General features: G+C 35.0%; 1 protein-coding gene across 1 annotated transcript in view; it reads right to left on the reverse strand.

The window, feature by feature from the left end:
- Window positions 1–499: 499 nt before the first annotated feature.
- Window positions 500–16,825, reverse strand: part of MDGA2 (MAM domain containing glycosylphosphatidylinositol anchor 2) — a 918,782-nt gene continuing 902,456 nt past the window's right edge. Inside the window, exons 15-17 of the mRNA XM_052646754.1 lie at window positions 15,770–15,900; window positions 3,238–3,343; window positions 500–588 (exon numbers count right to left, since the gene is read on the reverse strand). Coding sequence (XP_052502714.1) covers window positions 500–588; window positions 3,238–3,343; window positions 15,770–15,900 — 326 coding nt within the window. The remainder of the gene's footprint in view (window positions 589–3,237; window positions 3,344–15,769; window positions 15,901–16,825) is intronic.

Consider the following 16,825-nt stretch of genomic DNA (forward strand, 5'->3'; position numbering starts at 1 on the left):
GCCTACATTTATTTAATTCTCTATGCAAAACCTTCTCAAAAGGAAAATAAATGCCAGCTCTTCACGTACCCTGTTTACAGTGAGGTTTTCGTTGGCAGGCCATTAGGTTTCCATAGTAACAAGCAAACTATTCATTTGAAACAAAACCAGCCATGACTTTGTGCTTTGACAAGGATTTCTATAGCTCTTTTTTTTTTTTTCCGAGTTCAACCAGATGACCAGATGATGCTGTATGTAATCATTTTAGCCATAGAAGCACCTGAAGGTCTCTTCTCTACTCAGGTCAAGATTTTCTTTTATTTGTAGTGAGGAATAGGTTATATTTCCATGATGTCTTTTTATCCCCAGTGCTTAAAAAAATTTGTTTTTATTATTTTATTTTTGAGTCAGTAGTCAGTGGAGGAATCTTTGGTAGTTTGTTTTTTCAGTGTCCATTTACAAAGACTCTTTCTTCATGCTAGTGCCTGGTGAATCTTTTATAGCCTCTGCCAGGGTAAGGTCACCTTCGAGGACTTAAGATAGAGATGAGGACGATAACCGGAAAAAGCCACATATGTACTAAAATTCCAACAGCACCATCAACGGAATCTAAAGACAAGGAAATAAATGCCAAGAAACAAATGGAAAAGGAGACTAAGTACCCCATGTAGCTACCAATACAACTTTAGTGAACTAACAAAACAATTTTAGTACACAGAAGATATTTTTGGAAAAACATATGTTGTTTTGGTTTGGTTTGTTTTATTTATCAGATTCATTTCCAAGACAAGTGAAAAGGAAAATAACTTGTATATATGCCTAGAAATTTGATAAAATTAAACTATTTTCAGATTTTTGAATTGATATGATATGCTACAAAACCTCTTCAGAAGATATTTATATGAATTTGTGGCTTAGCTCAATCTCAGAGTTTTGTTGGCCACATGAAGGCATTCACACAGAGAAAATTCTCAAAAATCTAAAAAGTCAGCTTTAAAAAAAAAAAAGTTTTCAGAGATGTTTAAGCTTAAAGAAAATCTACTCTATGAAAACTAGGTAGGGATTATTATCGGTAAAGGAATTAACTACTGCAAATAGTAGATTATATATATTTAGATCAGCCAATTATCTATAAATTAGATAAAAAAATATGCTCCTTAGTGTAATGTTTTAAAGTGCTAGGAAGTCTGTTCTAACTAAACATTGTTTCACTGATCAGCCTTGAGATGCCTCCTGTAGCTGATAATTTTAGTAAATTTCATATCCAGATGATACCTCTTAGAATGTGTAGTTTACCTAGGAGGACTAACAAGGACAAACCCAATAATTCATTAACCTGTCTTAGGTTACAAAATGGGTCTCACCTAGGAGCGAGCTGGGGTTAGAAAGAGACACACAATCTCAGCTTTTGATAGCATGGCCAGAGTGCTACATTTACTACTGGAGAGGGGTTGGGATCCTGAGCAATTAGGAAGAGGCCTTTGGCCTCCAAGCTAGTTTGCACTTAAAAATTAACATAAATTTAATATTCATCCAACAGTTTTCATCAAAATGAACTTAAAAAGTGATAAAGAGAAACAAATGTAACAGAATATTATCTCATAGCAAAGAAATGTTTTCCTTCAATTATATTTATTTTCTCTGATTTACAGAGGCTAAATAAAGATACCACCAATAAATATAGATATCTTACTTAAAATAGTCACACATTTTTCTTGATTTAGTAGTTTAGGAGAAGAAAACTGGTTATGAAACTGTTCCATCATATAATAATAAAGTGCCTGTGGGTTTTCATGGTTATTTCATTGTGGCTACATTTCTTCTTTCTCCTTTTGGGAAAGTAAATTATGTTCTCTTGCTTTCCTCATTTGGAAAATGTATTTGATTTATAATAATTTTCATGATTTAATTATCAAAATGTAAGATTTCTGTATAAGATGGTAACTATCTTCAGTTAATATACTGTTACTGTTGTGGATCCATGTTGTGAAATTCAAAAGAAATCTGTTTGCCCTCTGAGAAGAATGCTTGCTTTTCTATGTATTTGATAAACCTACTTCATTTGGATTTAGCTACTGGTTTACTAAAGCAAAATTAGCCAGACACAAGGAGAAATTTTTACTAAAATTGTTACTTGAAATGTTAAGTGTAATGATAAAAAGGAGAAAAAAAAGAGCAAAATGGCTCATTGTTATACACAATTTAATTTTTTTCTCTTAACAATATTCAAAAATGGAGTCCATTCAGTTTTTATGGGCAATCAGTGGACAGTTGTATAAATTTGACTTTCAACATCCAGACTGATAAATTTCTCACCAAATATACTAAATTAACAAAGACTCTGATTTGCTCTAGACTTATACAAAGTGGATTTTCATGCTCTTTTTGCAAGTGTTAAACAATTGATGAGTCATTTGTATATATTTAGTTTGATTGATACCTCTTTAAATAACCACAAAATTAAAGATTCCAGATGGTTCTATGAAAACCCTTCAATTGGAGGAATTTTCATAAGAATAATTTTAAATTTCTCATCTTCACATGAATAATATAATAAGGATTTTTAAAAACCAGCTCAGTACATAACTCTGATACTTTTTGCATTATTTATAATTTTCTATATAAACCTCTTTTACTAAAAATGAATTTTTGGTGAAAAAAATACAATTTGAAGATATCATTATATCATAATACTCAAACCAGAATAAATATTGAAACCAAATTACTAAACAAGATTGTGATGCATGTAGGAGATTAATCATACCAGGAAAAAAGTCAGGCTACTCCATTACTTAATACATATATACTAAGACTTGTCACAAGATTGAATCTGTTAAAATGGTTGGCAAAAGTTAGACCTAGAAAATACATTCATAAACTTGGGGGAATAAAAATAGCCATGGCTATATAAATGTAGGTTGATTATTTGGATTAGCCAGATATTTTAATAATAGTTTAAAAATCTTCTGAAATTAATAATATAAAATATTTAAAAACCTTAATTAAAAATCAAAGTGTGCTTGCCTTATATGAACCAAAATCAAAATTATTTTAGGTCAAATAACTGAGGTCTAGTGTCTACCACTGGATTTAATAATTTGATTTTAAAATATGTTTGAAATTTTAGAGTTTCATGCATAGGAAATTTTTGGATAAACAAGCTAAAAATAAATTCATTTTAACGATTAGACCATATTAGCCTAATAGTCATTACTTTACTTTAACATCACACCAACAGATCTAAGAAGAGACACTTACTCTTAGTCGTTAGGTCTTGTTTTGCACATTCTCCTTCTGCAATTGATACATCATCAATGGCAATGTCACCTTCTATGCCAGGACCTCGAATACCTTCAAAAATGAGCTACAAATATGAATGAAACAAACCTAAATGTAGAACTTTGATTTGCAGATGAATTTTTACTGAGAAATAGAGGAGCCAAACCTAAAATTGACAATCCTGGTATTTACTATTGATAGTCTTCAGAATTCTTGCTTGCAAAAAAACTTTCTCAACAAAACCAATAATAGGATCTTCCTTGTACAGCAGTTTTCCATTTTATAAGTTCTGTGTCAATTTTAAAACAAAACTAAACCTAATTGCATAATAGAATAAAAACAGCTACAAAAAACAAATCATATCACTTTTTGGTTTCAAGAGTAAGGACATTTTTTTCCTCTGAAATAGATTCCCTCCAATGTTCTCTAAACATATCTCATTACACTAGCTTTCTATTAAAGATACATTTTATGGATGAATCAGTTCCAGGTTCATTGTGACAGTGCTATGTTTACAGAAGCCCAGAACAAGTTTTTACACAGTGAATAAGTTAATCATATTCCCCATATGCTCTGTTTTTAAATACTTGGAGATATTCATGGGTTTAATGGCAGATCTTCCAACTTTCAGTATCTAGAACATTGGTTGGCACTAAGTCTTAAAACATTAGTGTTGAAAGAATAGATGAATGAAATCAACCTACATTTATTACTAAATTCTGGATACAAAGTCAATGTAAGGACAAATAACACTCTTTTATTTCATTTTTATAGACATAAGACTCTTCATAAATTTTCTGTCTTGTCTCACAAATTCTCCTTGCTTCCAGTATCCTTTTGGTAGAAAAAGTTACCTATGCACTTAGTGACTATATTCCCAGAAAAATGTCTATGTACCAAAATGAAATATCTAGTTTGTTCTTTCTGAAGAAAAATTAGCTTAATAAAGAGCTATGTTCAACATCAAACTAATGTGTGTAATTTAATACGATCTCTAATCTTATTTCATTGCAACAAATTAGAGCAAAAGACTATTTTTATGAATACAAAAATTTTTGCTTCTGTCTTATCTTAGAGTGTTTAATATGACTCCTTAAAGGTAAATCTGTGGTGATTTTTCTGAGGACTTTGCTTTCCCTACTTAAATATGGTCGGTAAGAATGAGGATGTTTCATTTTATAGGATAAAAAGATTTGAGAAGTTTTTTAATTATATTATTATTATATTTAATTTAGAATTAAATTAGATATGAGAGGATTTCTTGCTTACCTATTTTGAGACAAGTATTATATGTTAATAGTGTCCAAAGCCATTTCTTTGAAAAGCATCCAATTTGTCTTATATCACTGAAGCCAAAATAAAATGGCAGACCAGAGTTAAAATATTTAGAACCAAGTTGGGAACGTATAAATGCTCCATCCTTAGACAGAATCAGGACTGAAACCTTAGTTTGGCTGCCTGGGAATGATAATTTGCATTTGACTTAGGGTGGTGTTTTGGAAGATATCTGGGTAGTGGCTAAAAACCCTCAGAGGACTATTTAAATTACAAGAGAGAAAATTTAAATAAAAAATCAATGGTATAAAAATTCAAAAGCACTGAATATGGAAAAGGAGAAGTCATTTTAATGGCAGCAGAATAGTCCATGTTATTGACAGAACAAAATTTATTTAATCAGTATGTATTGTTATTGTTAGACAATAAAATTATTTTCAGTTATTCTGAACAAAGCTGAAATGAATATATTTCACATAATTATTATACACAATTATTTGAAACACATGGTTCTTCAGGATCATTTTGAATTGCCCTTATCAGCAGTCTATCTGTGAGAAAGTACTGCCTTTTTCCTAACAATGGGTTTTTAAGTAATGGAGCTTTTTTCCTTTTTTTTTTGTTTTTTAATACGTGCTGCTTACCTGGTAAAGAATCAATGTTAAGAGTAAATCAATGGTTATTCCCACCCCCTTCTTAGTTTCAGTCATGTGATGCTGAGTCTTCTCTCCTGAAGATAACAACATGAATGGAATGTTATCTTGGAGAAAGTCAGAACTCAAAGTTCATGCTATTATGAGTCTGATTCGACAATATCAAATATTTTCCACTTTGCCCCCAAGACAAATACTTTACTGAATAGAAGTAGGATGTTATCATCACAATTTTTTTCTTTTATGCATGTATTTTAAAAATTGAATGGAAGAAAGGGTAGATTTCTGCCTCCCAGTCAAATTTTAATCCTGGAAGGAAGTATGAACAACGATGTATTATGCAAACTTTCCTTTCCACCAACCTGGCCTTATATTGACTTTTAAGCAGTGAGCAGCCATACCTTGATGCCGGAAGCCAGTGTGAGGAAGCCCACCCATGACAAGGTCATGTGGCAGAGATCTAATGGGCAAGGCGAGTCAGATCTCAGGGTGTCCCCCTGGTATTTCCTGAGCATGTACCCCCCAAAAACAAAAATCTGCTGGCCTTTGTACTCTGCTTTTCCACTCTTCTGACACACTCTGAAAAAAGTCAACTTAGGGCTTTAGTCTTCTGCATTTGAAAGGGATGTTTCAGTTAAACCCTCTCTGATAACTCTCTAGCTTGCCTAACAGGTTCCCCTGGACCTCTTACAGCTTGTGAATTGCTTACAGCCCCCAACCGCGAGAGGCACAAAGCTTAAAGCATCTTAAAGATACAAAGTCTTTTCTAAAGAGCTAAAAATCATATTGGTGACGGGTTTTCACTGTTGACTCAATGATTGCCGCCGGGCCTCCATATTCTTTATCTTTTAGACACCTAAAGGATATTAATCAATGTAATAAGGATATAGAAATAGGAATGTAGTAGTTTTGATGTTAGCAACACTAGACTTTTGAGTCAATTACTTTTCTTTGCTATATATCACTGCACTCCTCTTGTGTCCTTGTTATGTAAAAATGTAACTTTACTTAGTGCTTTCTGAGAGTGGCACCAGACTTTGGAAAGAACAACACAAATAAGTCTTCTGGTTGACAAACCCTTATCAGAAAAGGGCCGTAAAATGTTAATTGGCCCTCTGGCCAGAAGATGAAGTAAATCATCTAAGACTTGTGTATACAACTAGGTATGCAGAAAGAAAGCCTGGTTTTGATAAGAGTCAGGGCTGCTGATGCTGCATAATTTTATATTATCCATTGATGTCTATGTACAAAAAAAAATAAAAGGCCTTTCTGGACAATAGGGGCCGGGCCAGTCGCTGGACTGGTTTCTCCTGTGTCTCCTCTTTAATCTGATTTCTGGCTGAATTCCCATCTGGGGCGTGGAGGCTCACCATGTCTACTTACTTGTCCCAGCTTCTAAGATCTGTAAGAGAGAGAGCCCAAGGCAGGGCACTCTCTGATATTCAAACGGAGGCCGGTGGCCTAACGTAGATGGTGCAAGCTTCTTGTCTGGAACTTTATTGGCTTTCCACGTAAACTAAGTTATTCAGCCTCTTTTCTCCACTTAATTTTCCTACTACACTATTTCTTCCTAATCTTATCTTATATTAATAAACAAATAAGTTTTCCTTGCCTACACCATCCATGCTTCAAATTTCCCTGGATCCACCGGGGCTGGACCCCGGCACCTTTCAGTAAAAGAATGATCCTGCCGCTGCTCAAAGCATTTCATAACTTCTGTTACTGAGTTTAAAGTATTAAACATTTCTATTTTTCCTATTAATTCTCTGTTTCTTCCCCTCTTTCTGCCTCACTGTGCAGCTTGATGGAAAACACAAGATTGAACCTAGGCTTGTGCTAAAAACAGAGCTCTCCAAGCAGCAAGGCTGTGAAGGACGCTGCCACCCTTCTCTTATGGTCAGATTGAGAGGGAGTATTGGGAGCCTTTTATGGTAAACGTCAGGGAGTAGATTGACTGATGTATTTTAATATGTGTGCTGCTTGCCTACTGGCAATGTTGACCACAAGTGTGTAGTTGGATGAACAGCAGAAATACAAATCAGCAAAAGTTGAATTGTCATATGCCCAGAGGACCGCCTCTATCTAGAACATTCTTTTATAGGAATACTTCATGGTGATCCTAAATCAAGTAGTAAAAACTGTTTTGTAAACTTATTGTTTACATTTATCTGTACAACTATAGATAATACAGTTTGTCTCTGAATAAAGTTGATTACTTTCCATATAAGTGTAGCAGCATTTTAGTTATTGTGTGGGAAAAAAATCAGAGAATTAGTAGCAGTTATTACTGGGATGATAAGAATAACTTTTGACTATCAAACTCTAGGTACAGTTATAACTGTTTTTTTTAAATATTTATTTGAAATCTTGTGATGATAGGGAGATCCAATCCAACAAGCTAGAGAAACACTGTAACCTTCCTGATGGTCCTGTTTGGACAAGAAGAAAGAAAAATATACTGTGCAGTGTATTCATTTCCTTTAATTTCCATAGCAGCTTTGTTATTGGGAAGATATAGACTGTCTTTTTAACTCACTGGACTCTCACAGAGAAATATTTATTACATTATTCTCTTTATGCTCTGAACACCAACTACAATGCTATCTGAATTATTATGACACTTAGATTCTAATAGACTTATATATGACTTTGAGACAAAGACCTAGAGGGATACTTTCTCCTTTATATTGTTTTTGACTATGAGATAGATAACAGAGATAAGATGTATATGAATTAAATTTAAATAATGTACCTTGGCCAAACTTTCAAGTGCTTTTAAAAATAAGTCCTTGGTGACAAACATCTTTTTTCCTCAAATACAAAGATGAGAAACTATAATAGTCCATTATAATATGATGTATCTCAACAGGGAAGATATGATCTGTATGCAATGAAAAAAATCTGAATCATATTCACTCAGAGAAGAAATGCTCTCTAATTTAATAGGTTAAATTATGTCATATTTTAATTAAGTACCATCATGATTCTGACTACTATTACATTACAAGGATAAGACTATGTCCCTTTCCTCTTCAATACTTCTGACACTTTTGGCTTAATTGCCTTCAAGAAGGAATTAATGGCATCTAGATTCTCAGGGAGAGAATATTGATGTTCAGGTCTCCTGAAAGAGGGTTCAAATTACTCAGAGCCTGTTCTTCACACAATCACACTGATCTTATTTAAAATGGTTTCCCTAACGGAAGTGACAAATTTAAAATGGTAATATTTTCACAGTGTGTGCATGTAATTCAGCAAACTTAATATGCAAGAAATACTGTATGATCAGAAAATTAATTCCTAGTGAGTAAATGCTAGTGAGAGTTTAAAAAAAATGTGAATTTCTGTATCAAAACTATACTACATAAAATTAATTCATCAATTGATAGTTTCTTACATTTATTTATAATGCTTTAAAGCATAAAGGTAAAGATATCAATATGTAGGAAAATACAGATGATGCCATTAGAGCTGATGTTCAAATATAATTTCTCAGAAAAGTAGGAAGAGCTACATGTATCATTAAAGAGCAAAAGCAGATGGGGAGTCAAAGATTATAACACAGTTCTGATGATCTGACTTCAACATTAATGGTGCCTTCTGCAAATGTTTTCTATTTGATGAGATATATTGGTTCTCATCATTACTGCTAAGGCAAGGTCAAAGACTTGGAATGTAGCTTGAACACTGACAGTGTACACCACTTGGAAAAACTTCAGGATGTGAATAAATTTGAAAAGAGCTATTAACATTAATAATTTTACCTTCATTTTATTACTGGTTCAGCAAATCATTAGACTATCCTTCCCCCGCCCCCCCCTTTTTATGATAGGTAACATGTGGATTTATTCAGATTCAGAGAGAAGCACACTCCACAGAGTGTGGGCCATCACAGAAGGGGAGTATGGCCTTTTCCCCACTTCTTATGTGCGAAGAGCGGGAGAACTATCCATAACTAATACAGAAGAGAGACTCAATGGACGTGAATCTGAGTGAACTCCGGGAGGTGGTGATGGACAGGGAGGCCTGGCGTGCTGCGATACATGGGGTCGCAAAGAGTCAGACACGACTGAGCGACTGAACTGAACTGAACTGAACTGAGCATAATAAACAGGACAGGACAGGGAGGTCTATCGTGCTGCAGTCCATGGGGTCGCAAAGGGTCTGACATGACTGGGCAACTGAACAATAACAGCAACAACATAACAAACAGGTGGTAGCCTAAATTTTGACTTTTTATTTTTAGATTTTTTTTTTTTTTGGAGAAACTACATAAATATTAACACTGAGTGTAACTTCTCAAGACTCTGCCAGTCCACTTTGCTGGATAAATGTCAGATGGTTGTCAAAGCTTCTAATCTCAAATAATAACATGAGATTTTGACTGCTGGCAAAAACAGAAAGAACTAGATGGCACTATCAACTGCAATTAGAAAATGTTTTCAATTGTTAGTTACTTCAGGAACCATCAAGTCTAAAACTGCCCTGGAATTTGGCTTAAAATGTCAGATATATATCTACACAAGCATGCAGTGTCTACTAAGGACATTTTCTGGATTGTTATTATTCTTAGATAAATATAAAAGCAGAATGATGTGATGAGAGCATTATAATCTCTTTTCCAATCCCTATTTAACATTAAGGATTTGTGTGATTTAAGATAAATTGTCTCAAAGCTTACTTCCAAATCTTTAAATGAGAGTATAAGAATAGAAGATCTCCAGAATTCTTTTTGCCTGTGACAAAGAAAATGTAAAGTCAGTCTCATAATGTCTCTATATTTTCCCTCAGAAAATGTCTGAAATGTACTGTGAAAGAAGTAAAGGATTAAAAAGGGCAGTTAAATATTTTCCAAGGTGTAGGATATAAAACAAAAGGGACACTGTAAGACTGCTGCTGCTGCTAAGTCGCTTCAGTCGTGTCTGACTCTGTGCGACTCCATAGACGGCAGCCCACCAGGCTCCCCCATTCCTGGGATTCCCTAGGCAAGAATACTGGAATGAGTTGCCATTTCCTTCTCCAATGCGTGAAAGTGAAAATTCAAAGTGAAGTCACTCAGTCGTGTCCGACCCTTAGCGACCCCATGGACTGCAGCCCACCAGGCTCCTCCATCCATGGGATTTTCCAGGCAAGAGTACTGGAGTGGGGTGCCACTGCCATCTCCAACTGTAAGACTAACACTGCATTAGTTTTACTTTTTAGAAACTTTTCCCTCTAATCCTTCTGAATATAGCTAAGTATATTTTCATTACAAGCACTGATCATGCTAAATTAATTCTAGAAAAAGAGCCCCAAAGAAATTTCAGTAGGAGAAAATTTCTATTTGCCTGGAAAAGTACTACACAATAATGTTATTGTCAGCTAAGCAAATATATTGGACAGACTTAGACAAAGAACTCTGCAAGTGGTGGCATTTTTGTTATATTTTTTAGAGTTTATGATCAAACTAATTTGAATGCATACAAACTCCTAAAAAATGAAACATAAAATGTGTCAATGTTAACAGAGGCTCAGAATCACTTATTTTTCATTTAAAATTCCAAAGGGTAAAAGAAACCCTATCTACTCAAATTAAAGACATCTTTGGATGCCACAAACCTACATTTGAATAATATTAAAACTTCTCACAACTTAATTTATATGGCAATATATTTCATACATTTTTTTTACCATGTTTTTCTGCTAGGCATCACACATCAAAGAAAGATTTTTGAGAAGCCTGATAGTTTATAAATGACTTTTGAGGGAAAAAAACAGTTGGAAAAAAGTTAACTGCAACAAGAAACTTGAAAACAAATTTAAATTAAAAAAAAAAAATAGGGTAGGATGCCACAGTTGTGTTTCCTTGAACAATCAAAATTTACGAAGCGAAGTAATCCTTAGCCAATAGACCTTGAAATGTCTTGGAGACAGAAGAACCTAGAGATCCAACATAAAAAATATTTTATTTATCTTCATTTCTCATTAGTAATTTAAATAGCTTAGAAGTTCATTGATTCAAAATCTTCATATTTTGATTGGCTTCCCTCCAAGATAGAGTAACAGAAACCAGATTTATCCTCCCCACTGAAACAGCCAAAGAACTTGACAAAAATATTGAAACAATGGTATTGAGAACGCTAGACGACATCAGGTAATGAAGAACAGTGACCCCTGAGTGACAGAAGTCAAACGAGGTTTGCTCTATGACTGCCCTATACAGAATTTGTAGAATATGAAGAAAGCAGAACAAAGGTAGAGCCTACTAGAAAATCTGGGTTGAAGAGAGAGACCTGAGAGTCCAAGGCAGCTAGAGTATGTAGGGTAGAAAACCAGCAAAGAACGAACTGGAGAGAAACAGACATCTGCAGAGGAACCCCCTGAAGTTCTCAGCAAAGTCCTGAATGGGACTCGAATGAAAGAGAACTACCTAAGGCTGGGAAAGGCCCAGAGGAATGCAATTAAGGGAACAGAGTCCAGCTAACACAGGACTTGGAAAAATCTCGTAATTCATGGGGCATTGGATAGAGCACTCAGAAGACTTTTGCCTCAGTACTGAGAAACAATCAACCTGCTAGCAAAGACTATTCTAATCTCACCTACAACTCTTTAGAGCAAGAACAAAAATTTTCTGAGTATTAATAAACTACATCCACAGGGCTTTCCCTGGTGGCTCAGTGTTTACGAATCCACCTGCCAATGCAGGGGACAAGGGTTTGATCCCTGATCCAGGAAGATCCCACATGCTGCAGAGCCACTAAGCTCCTGGGCCACAGCTACTGAGTCCGTTTGCCTGAAGCCTGTGCCCTGCAACAAGAGAAGCCACAGCAATGAGAAGCCCGCACACTGCTTACTGCTAAAGGGTAGCCCCTGCTCTCCACAATTAGGGAAAGCACACATACAGCAAAAAAGACCCAGCAGAGCCAAAAATTAAGTAAATCTTAGGGGAAAAAAAAAAAAGCTGCCTCCACAAATAAGCTCCAAAATAAATACCAAAAACAAAAAAAAGCCCATCACCTATTAAGGTAAAATTTACAATGTCTGACACCCAGTCAGACTACCAGACATGTAAGAAAGCAAGAAAATAATAACTTGTAAAGATGAGAAAACATCAATCAGTCAAAACTAACCAAAAACTGGCACAGTAGCAGACATTAGTTATTATAACTGGATTTAATATGCTCAAAACATTACCTTAAGATATGAAGAGTATTTTGTAAAAAGACTCAAACTGAACTTAAAGAGATGGAAAGTATAATACCTAATGTGAAAAATACTCTGAGTAGAGTTAAAAGTGGAGAAGGCAATGGCACCCCACTCCAGTACTCTTGCCTGGAAAATCCCATGGATGGAGGAGCCTCGTAGGCTGCAGTCCATGGGGTCACTAAGAGTTGGACACGACAGAGCAGCTTCATTTTCACTCTTCACTTTCATGCATTGGAGAAGGAAATGGCAACCCACTCCAGTGTTCTTGCCTGGAGAATCCCAGGGACGGGGGAGCCTGATGGGCTGCTGTCTATGGGGTCTCACAGAGTCGGACACGACTGAAGCGACTTAGCAGCAGCAGCAGCAGCAGCAGAGTTAAAAGTAGACTGCGTGCGTGCTAAGTCACAGTCCTGTGCATGGACTGGAGCTTGCCAGGCTTCTCTGTTCATGGGATTCTCTAGGCAAGAATACTGGAATGGGTCTCCATTTCCTTCTCCAGGGGATCTTCCCAACCCAGGGACTGAACCTAGGTCTCTTGCATCTCCTGCATTGGCAGGTGGGTTCTTTTACCACTAGCGCTGCTTGGGAGGCACCCTGAAAGTAGATTAGATATTGCAAAAGAAATGATTAGTGACTGTGAAGATAATTAATTATGAATAGTGAAATAATTTTAAATAAGATGGTGGTTTCCTAATTTCCTTACCATCTTATGCATTTCTTAAGTGGGAACTCTCTGTAAGGACCAGTCGTCTGGACTTGACCTGCTTTCCAGTTTGAGAATCACATTCTTCAAAATCTGCGGTCACCAAACTTTCCTGGATATTCTTCCTTGTAACTCTAAAAAATATTACTTAGGATCAAGCTGTTCTTCCACAGTTTATTGTTAATGATTGGTTTGTGTTCTATGTGGTTTTAATAACTGTCTTTAATAACTGTTCACATATGTACACTTTCCTTGGAAATATCAATCATTCCCATAGTTTTAGGCAACACATAAAGCCTAATGACTTACACATGTTTGTCCTCAAAGTTTCAGAGAAATCTATACAATAGCCCTCTGCACATCATTAAGAGGACATTCCACAGGCATGTTTTATTAACATGTCCAGAATAGAAATAACCCTAATCATTCCAGAATTTTTTTCTCTTTTCCTCTCTTTGTTATTTAAGGTAATGGGTAAAATAACAGGCATTACTCAAGATTCTCTAGTTAGAAACTTCTTGGTCATTCATGGCTACTTCCCAAATGTTCTGCTAGTTTTTGTACCCAAATATATCTTGAAATTATCCTCTTTTCTTTGTACCACTTCCCTGGTTTGTCCCTTCAACATCCCTTATGTGAATTCTACAAGTGTCCTAACTGGTTTGCTGGCCCGACTTTACCTCCTTGACTCACCTTCCATAGAACCACCTAAGTGATGCACCATCCCATCCCCTGAGTAAAATTTTCCACAACTCCCCAGTGCCTGTGCTCTTGAGGTTCCTTAATGTCATCTCACATCAGTCTTTATTTTTGTATTCCGAATTCCAGGTGAGCATCTCCATGTTTCTCTGACAAATCCTGTGATATATGACCTGCATGTTTTGTTTACTCTCAACTCTGCATCGATATTGATATTAGCCCCTTTTCTGAGCTGCGATCCCTCTCTTCAGTTCAGCTTTCACCCCATGCTACAGGCTCCTCTTGCTTCTCCTCCATACTCTTTTTGTTCATTATGTGTGCCCATAGAAACTTCTGCTTATTTTACTACTGACATTATTACATTATATAATGCATGTGTTTAGATATGTATTCCCACCAATCTGAAGTAAACAATCATTATTAAATCTTTATGCCTAGCAATGTGCCTGATATACGGTACTAGCTCAATAAGGATTGAGTTGTTGTCTGTGACAATAAATGACTGTCCTGAAGGTGTGGTGGTGTTGGTTTAGTTGCTAGTCATCTCTGACCTTGCAGCCCCATGGACTATAGCCTGCCAGGTTCCTCTGTCCCTCGGATTTCCTAGGCAAGAATATTGGAGTGGGTTGCCATTTCTTTTTTCATGGGATCTTCCCAACCCAGGGGTCGAAACCAAGTCTCCTGCATTGTTGGCAGATTATTTACTGCTGAGCCACCAGGGAAACCTATCTTGGAGGTACTCAATAAATATTGACTAAATCAATGTCTATAGCAACAAGGAATTACTCTGAAGGAAACATTAATATAACTATTCCCTTAAATGCTTAAAGTATATATATTTGATTTAATAATTTTGTGTTAATTAAGTCAGTGATATAGAAAGAAAAATATGTCTTTTTAGAAAGATTTTTTCGATGCCTATAGAGGTATGCACATTTTAATATTAAGGTTACTTCTATCAGTAATGCTTTGAAGTTCCATCTTCCCAAGTTTAATTTGGTTTAATAATATGCTGCCATATATTCCATTCTTACTATTTTATTCTTTTTCATTGAAAAAAATTATTAGGATCTATGATTTGAGTTGCTTTTATGTGTTTTTAGATAATGAACTAGACTTACTCCATTATTCTTTACCAGAGTGAACAACTGAATGCATTTTTATCATCTTGGTGATTTTGATTTAGAGACTGCATTCAGTTGTTCACTCTGGTAAAGAATAATGGAGTAAGTCTAGTAAGAATGGACACTGTCTGAATTTCCATTCCCTTACTAAATGCCATAAAATACAATAAGAACTCTCCAGTATGAAAAAAAAACCTCAACCTGAGTATATAAAACACATATATTATATAAAGTTACTAAAATCAGTAAACTACATTATTTTCTTCATTAAAACAGTTTCATGATAAATTGTTTCTAGCCATGATGACTACTAGTATAAATGCTAAAATGTTTATTATATATTTGCAACTAGTTATTTCTCTTAATCCTATCTAAGCCTTTCTTTTCTACATAAAAACAAATAAAAGAAATTTGTTTAAAGTTCTCTGACATTGAAAATCAAAGTAATAAATTACTAAAATGATAAAGGGACACATTTTGTTAAAGCATACAAAATTCCATCAAGTAAAATTCAGATTGAGAACTGATTATCCAGGTTCTGTTATATAAGAATCTATGTTGTTTGTCTTCAAGTAACAAAATATACACATATGATTTTATAGAAATGGATAACATTGTCTCCAGGCAAATCATTTGAATTCAGATAGACCATTATTCAAACATATTACTTGAGAGATGTTACTTAATAAAAGAAAAGGGCATTTTCTCTTTATAACACTGTTTTTGGAACTAAAGGGAAACAATCATGTAATTTTTGTGATGCTTATATCAGAATTTTTACATACTATTTTTCTAAGTTTGCTCAAGTTCTGCCTTTAACATTATGCTCAGGTGCAACAATCTATTCACAGACATGACTGTTCTTTTCTTACCTGAAATGAAGTAATTGGATATATATTAACATGTGCCTCATTCCATCGTTGTCCTTTGTTCCCACTTGAAGACCACAGTGGATTCTCTATTGTTGTCTGTCCTTTCAAACGTAGATAAACATTTAAAACACCTAAAAATAACAATATAATTTTATTCTGTGTATTTATTTTGGCTTCATACTTGTTTCTCCTTAACTGAGCACTTGTAAACTTTAAAAAATGAAATTTCATGGAATACTCCAGTGTCTCCTCTTCTCTTCCTCTCTCATTTCCAATCTTGCTCTTAGGACACTTGGCATACATGGCGGGTCTCCAGAGGTGATCACATGCTAATCTATAGAACCTCTGAATGTTACCTTCTACGGCAAAGAGACTTTGCAGATATGATTAAATTAAGAATTTTATTAAGAAGATTATTTCAAATAATCTCAGTGGGCCCTATGTTCAATCACATATATCTTTTTTTCTAAGATGGAGACTTGATACAGGAGAGAAGGTCATGTGAAAGAGAAGATGCAACACTGCTGATTTTAAAAATGAATGAAGGAGCCACAAGCTGAATGCAAGCAGCCTTTGGAAGCTAAAGATGACAAAGAGACAGATTCTCCCCTAGAGCCTTCAGAAGACAGCAACCCTGCCGACATCTTGATTTTAGCTCCATTGTACTCATTTTAAATTTCTGTTCTCTAGAACTTTAAGATAACACATGTGATTGTTTTAAGTCATGAAGTATGTGGTAATTTTTGTACAGTGTCAACAGAAAACTAATATAGCATATAATCATGTACTGTCTATAATGGTCAAAGTTTATCGAATTTTTTTATCATCAGTTAACATCAGTCTTAGTTCATTTTCAATTTACTTTTCATCCACATCTCTTTTTCCCTAAAAGAACTGTCTCAAGAGAAAATGAAAACAGGTTTTGTCTCATGATTTGTTGTATCTCAACAGTCTCATCTCCTGCACATAGTACTAACAGTAATGATGATAATAATAATAATATGATATGTTGAACACTTCAGGTAAGAAATGAATCCTCTCAATAATTCCTCCGTG

This window comes from Budorcas taxicolor, chromosome 10, assembly GCF_023091745.1.
Source record: "Budorcas taxicolor isolate Tak-1 chromosome 10, Takin1.1, whole genome shotgun sequence".
Lineage (NCBI taxonomy): Eukaryota > Metazoa > Chordata > Mammalia > Artiodactyla > Bovidae > Budorcas > Budorcas taxicolor.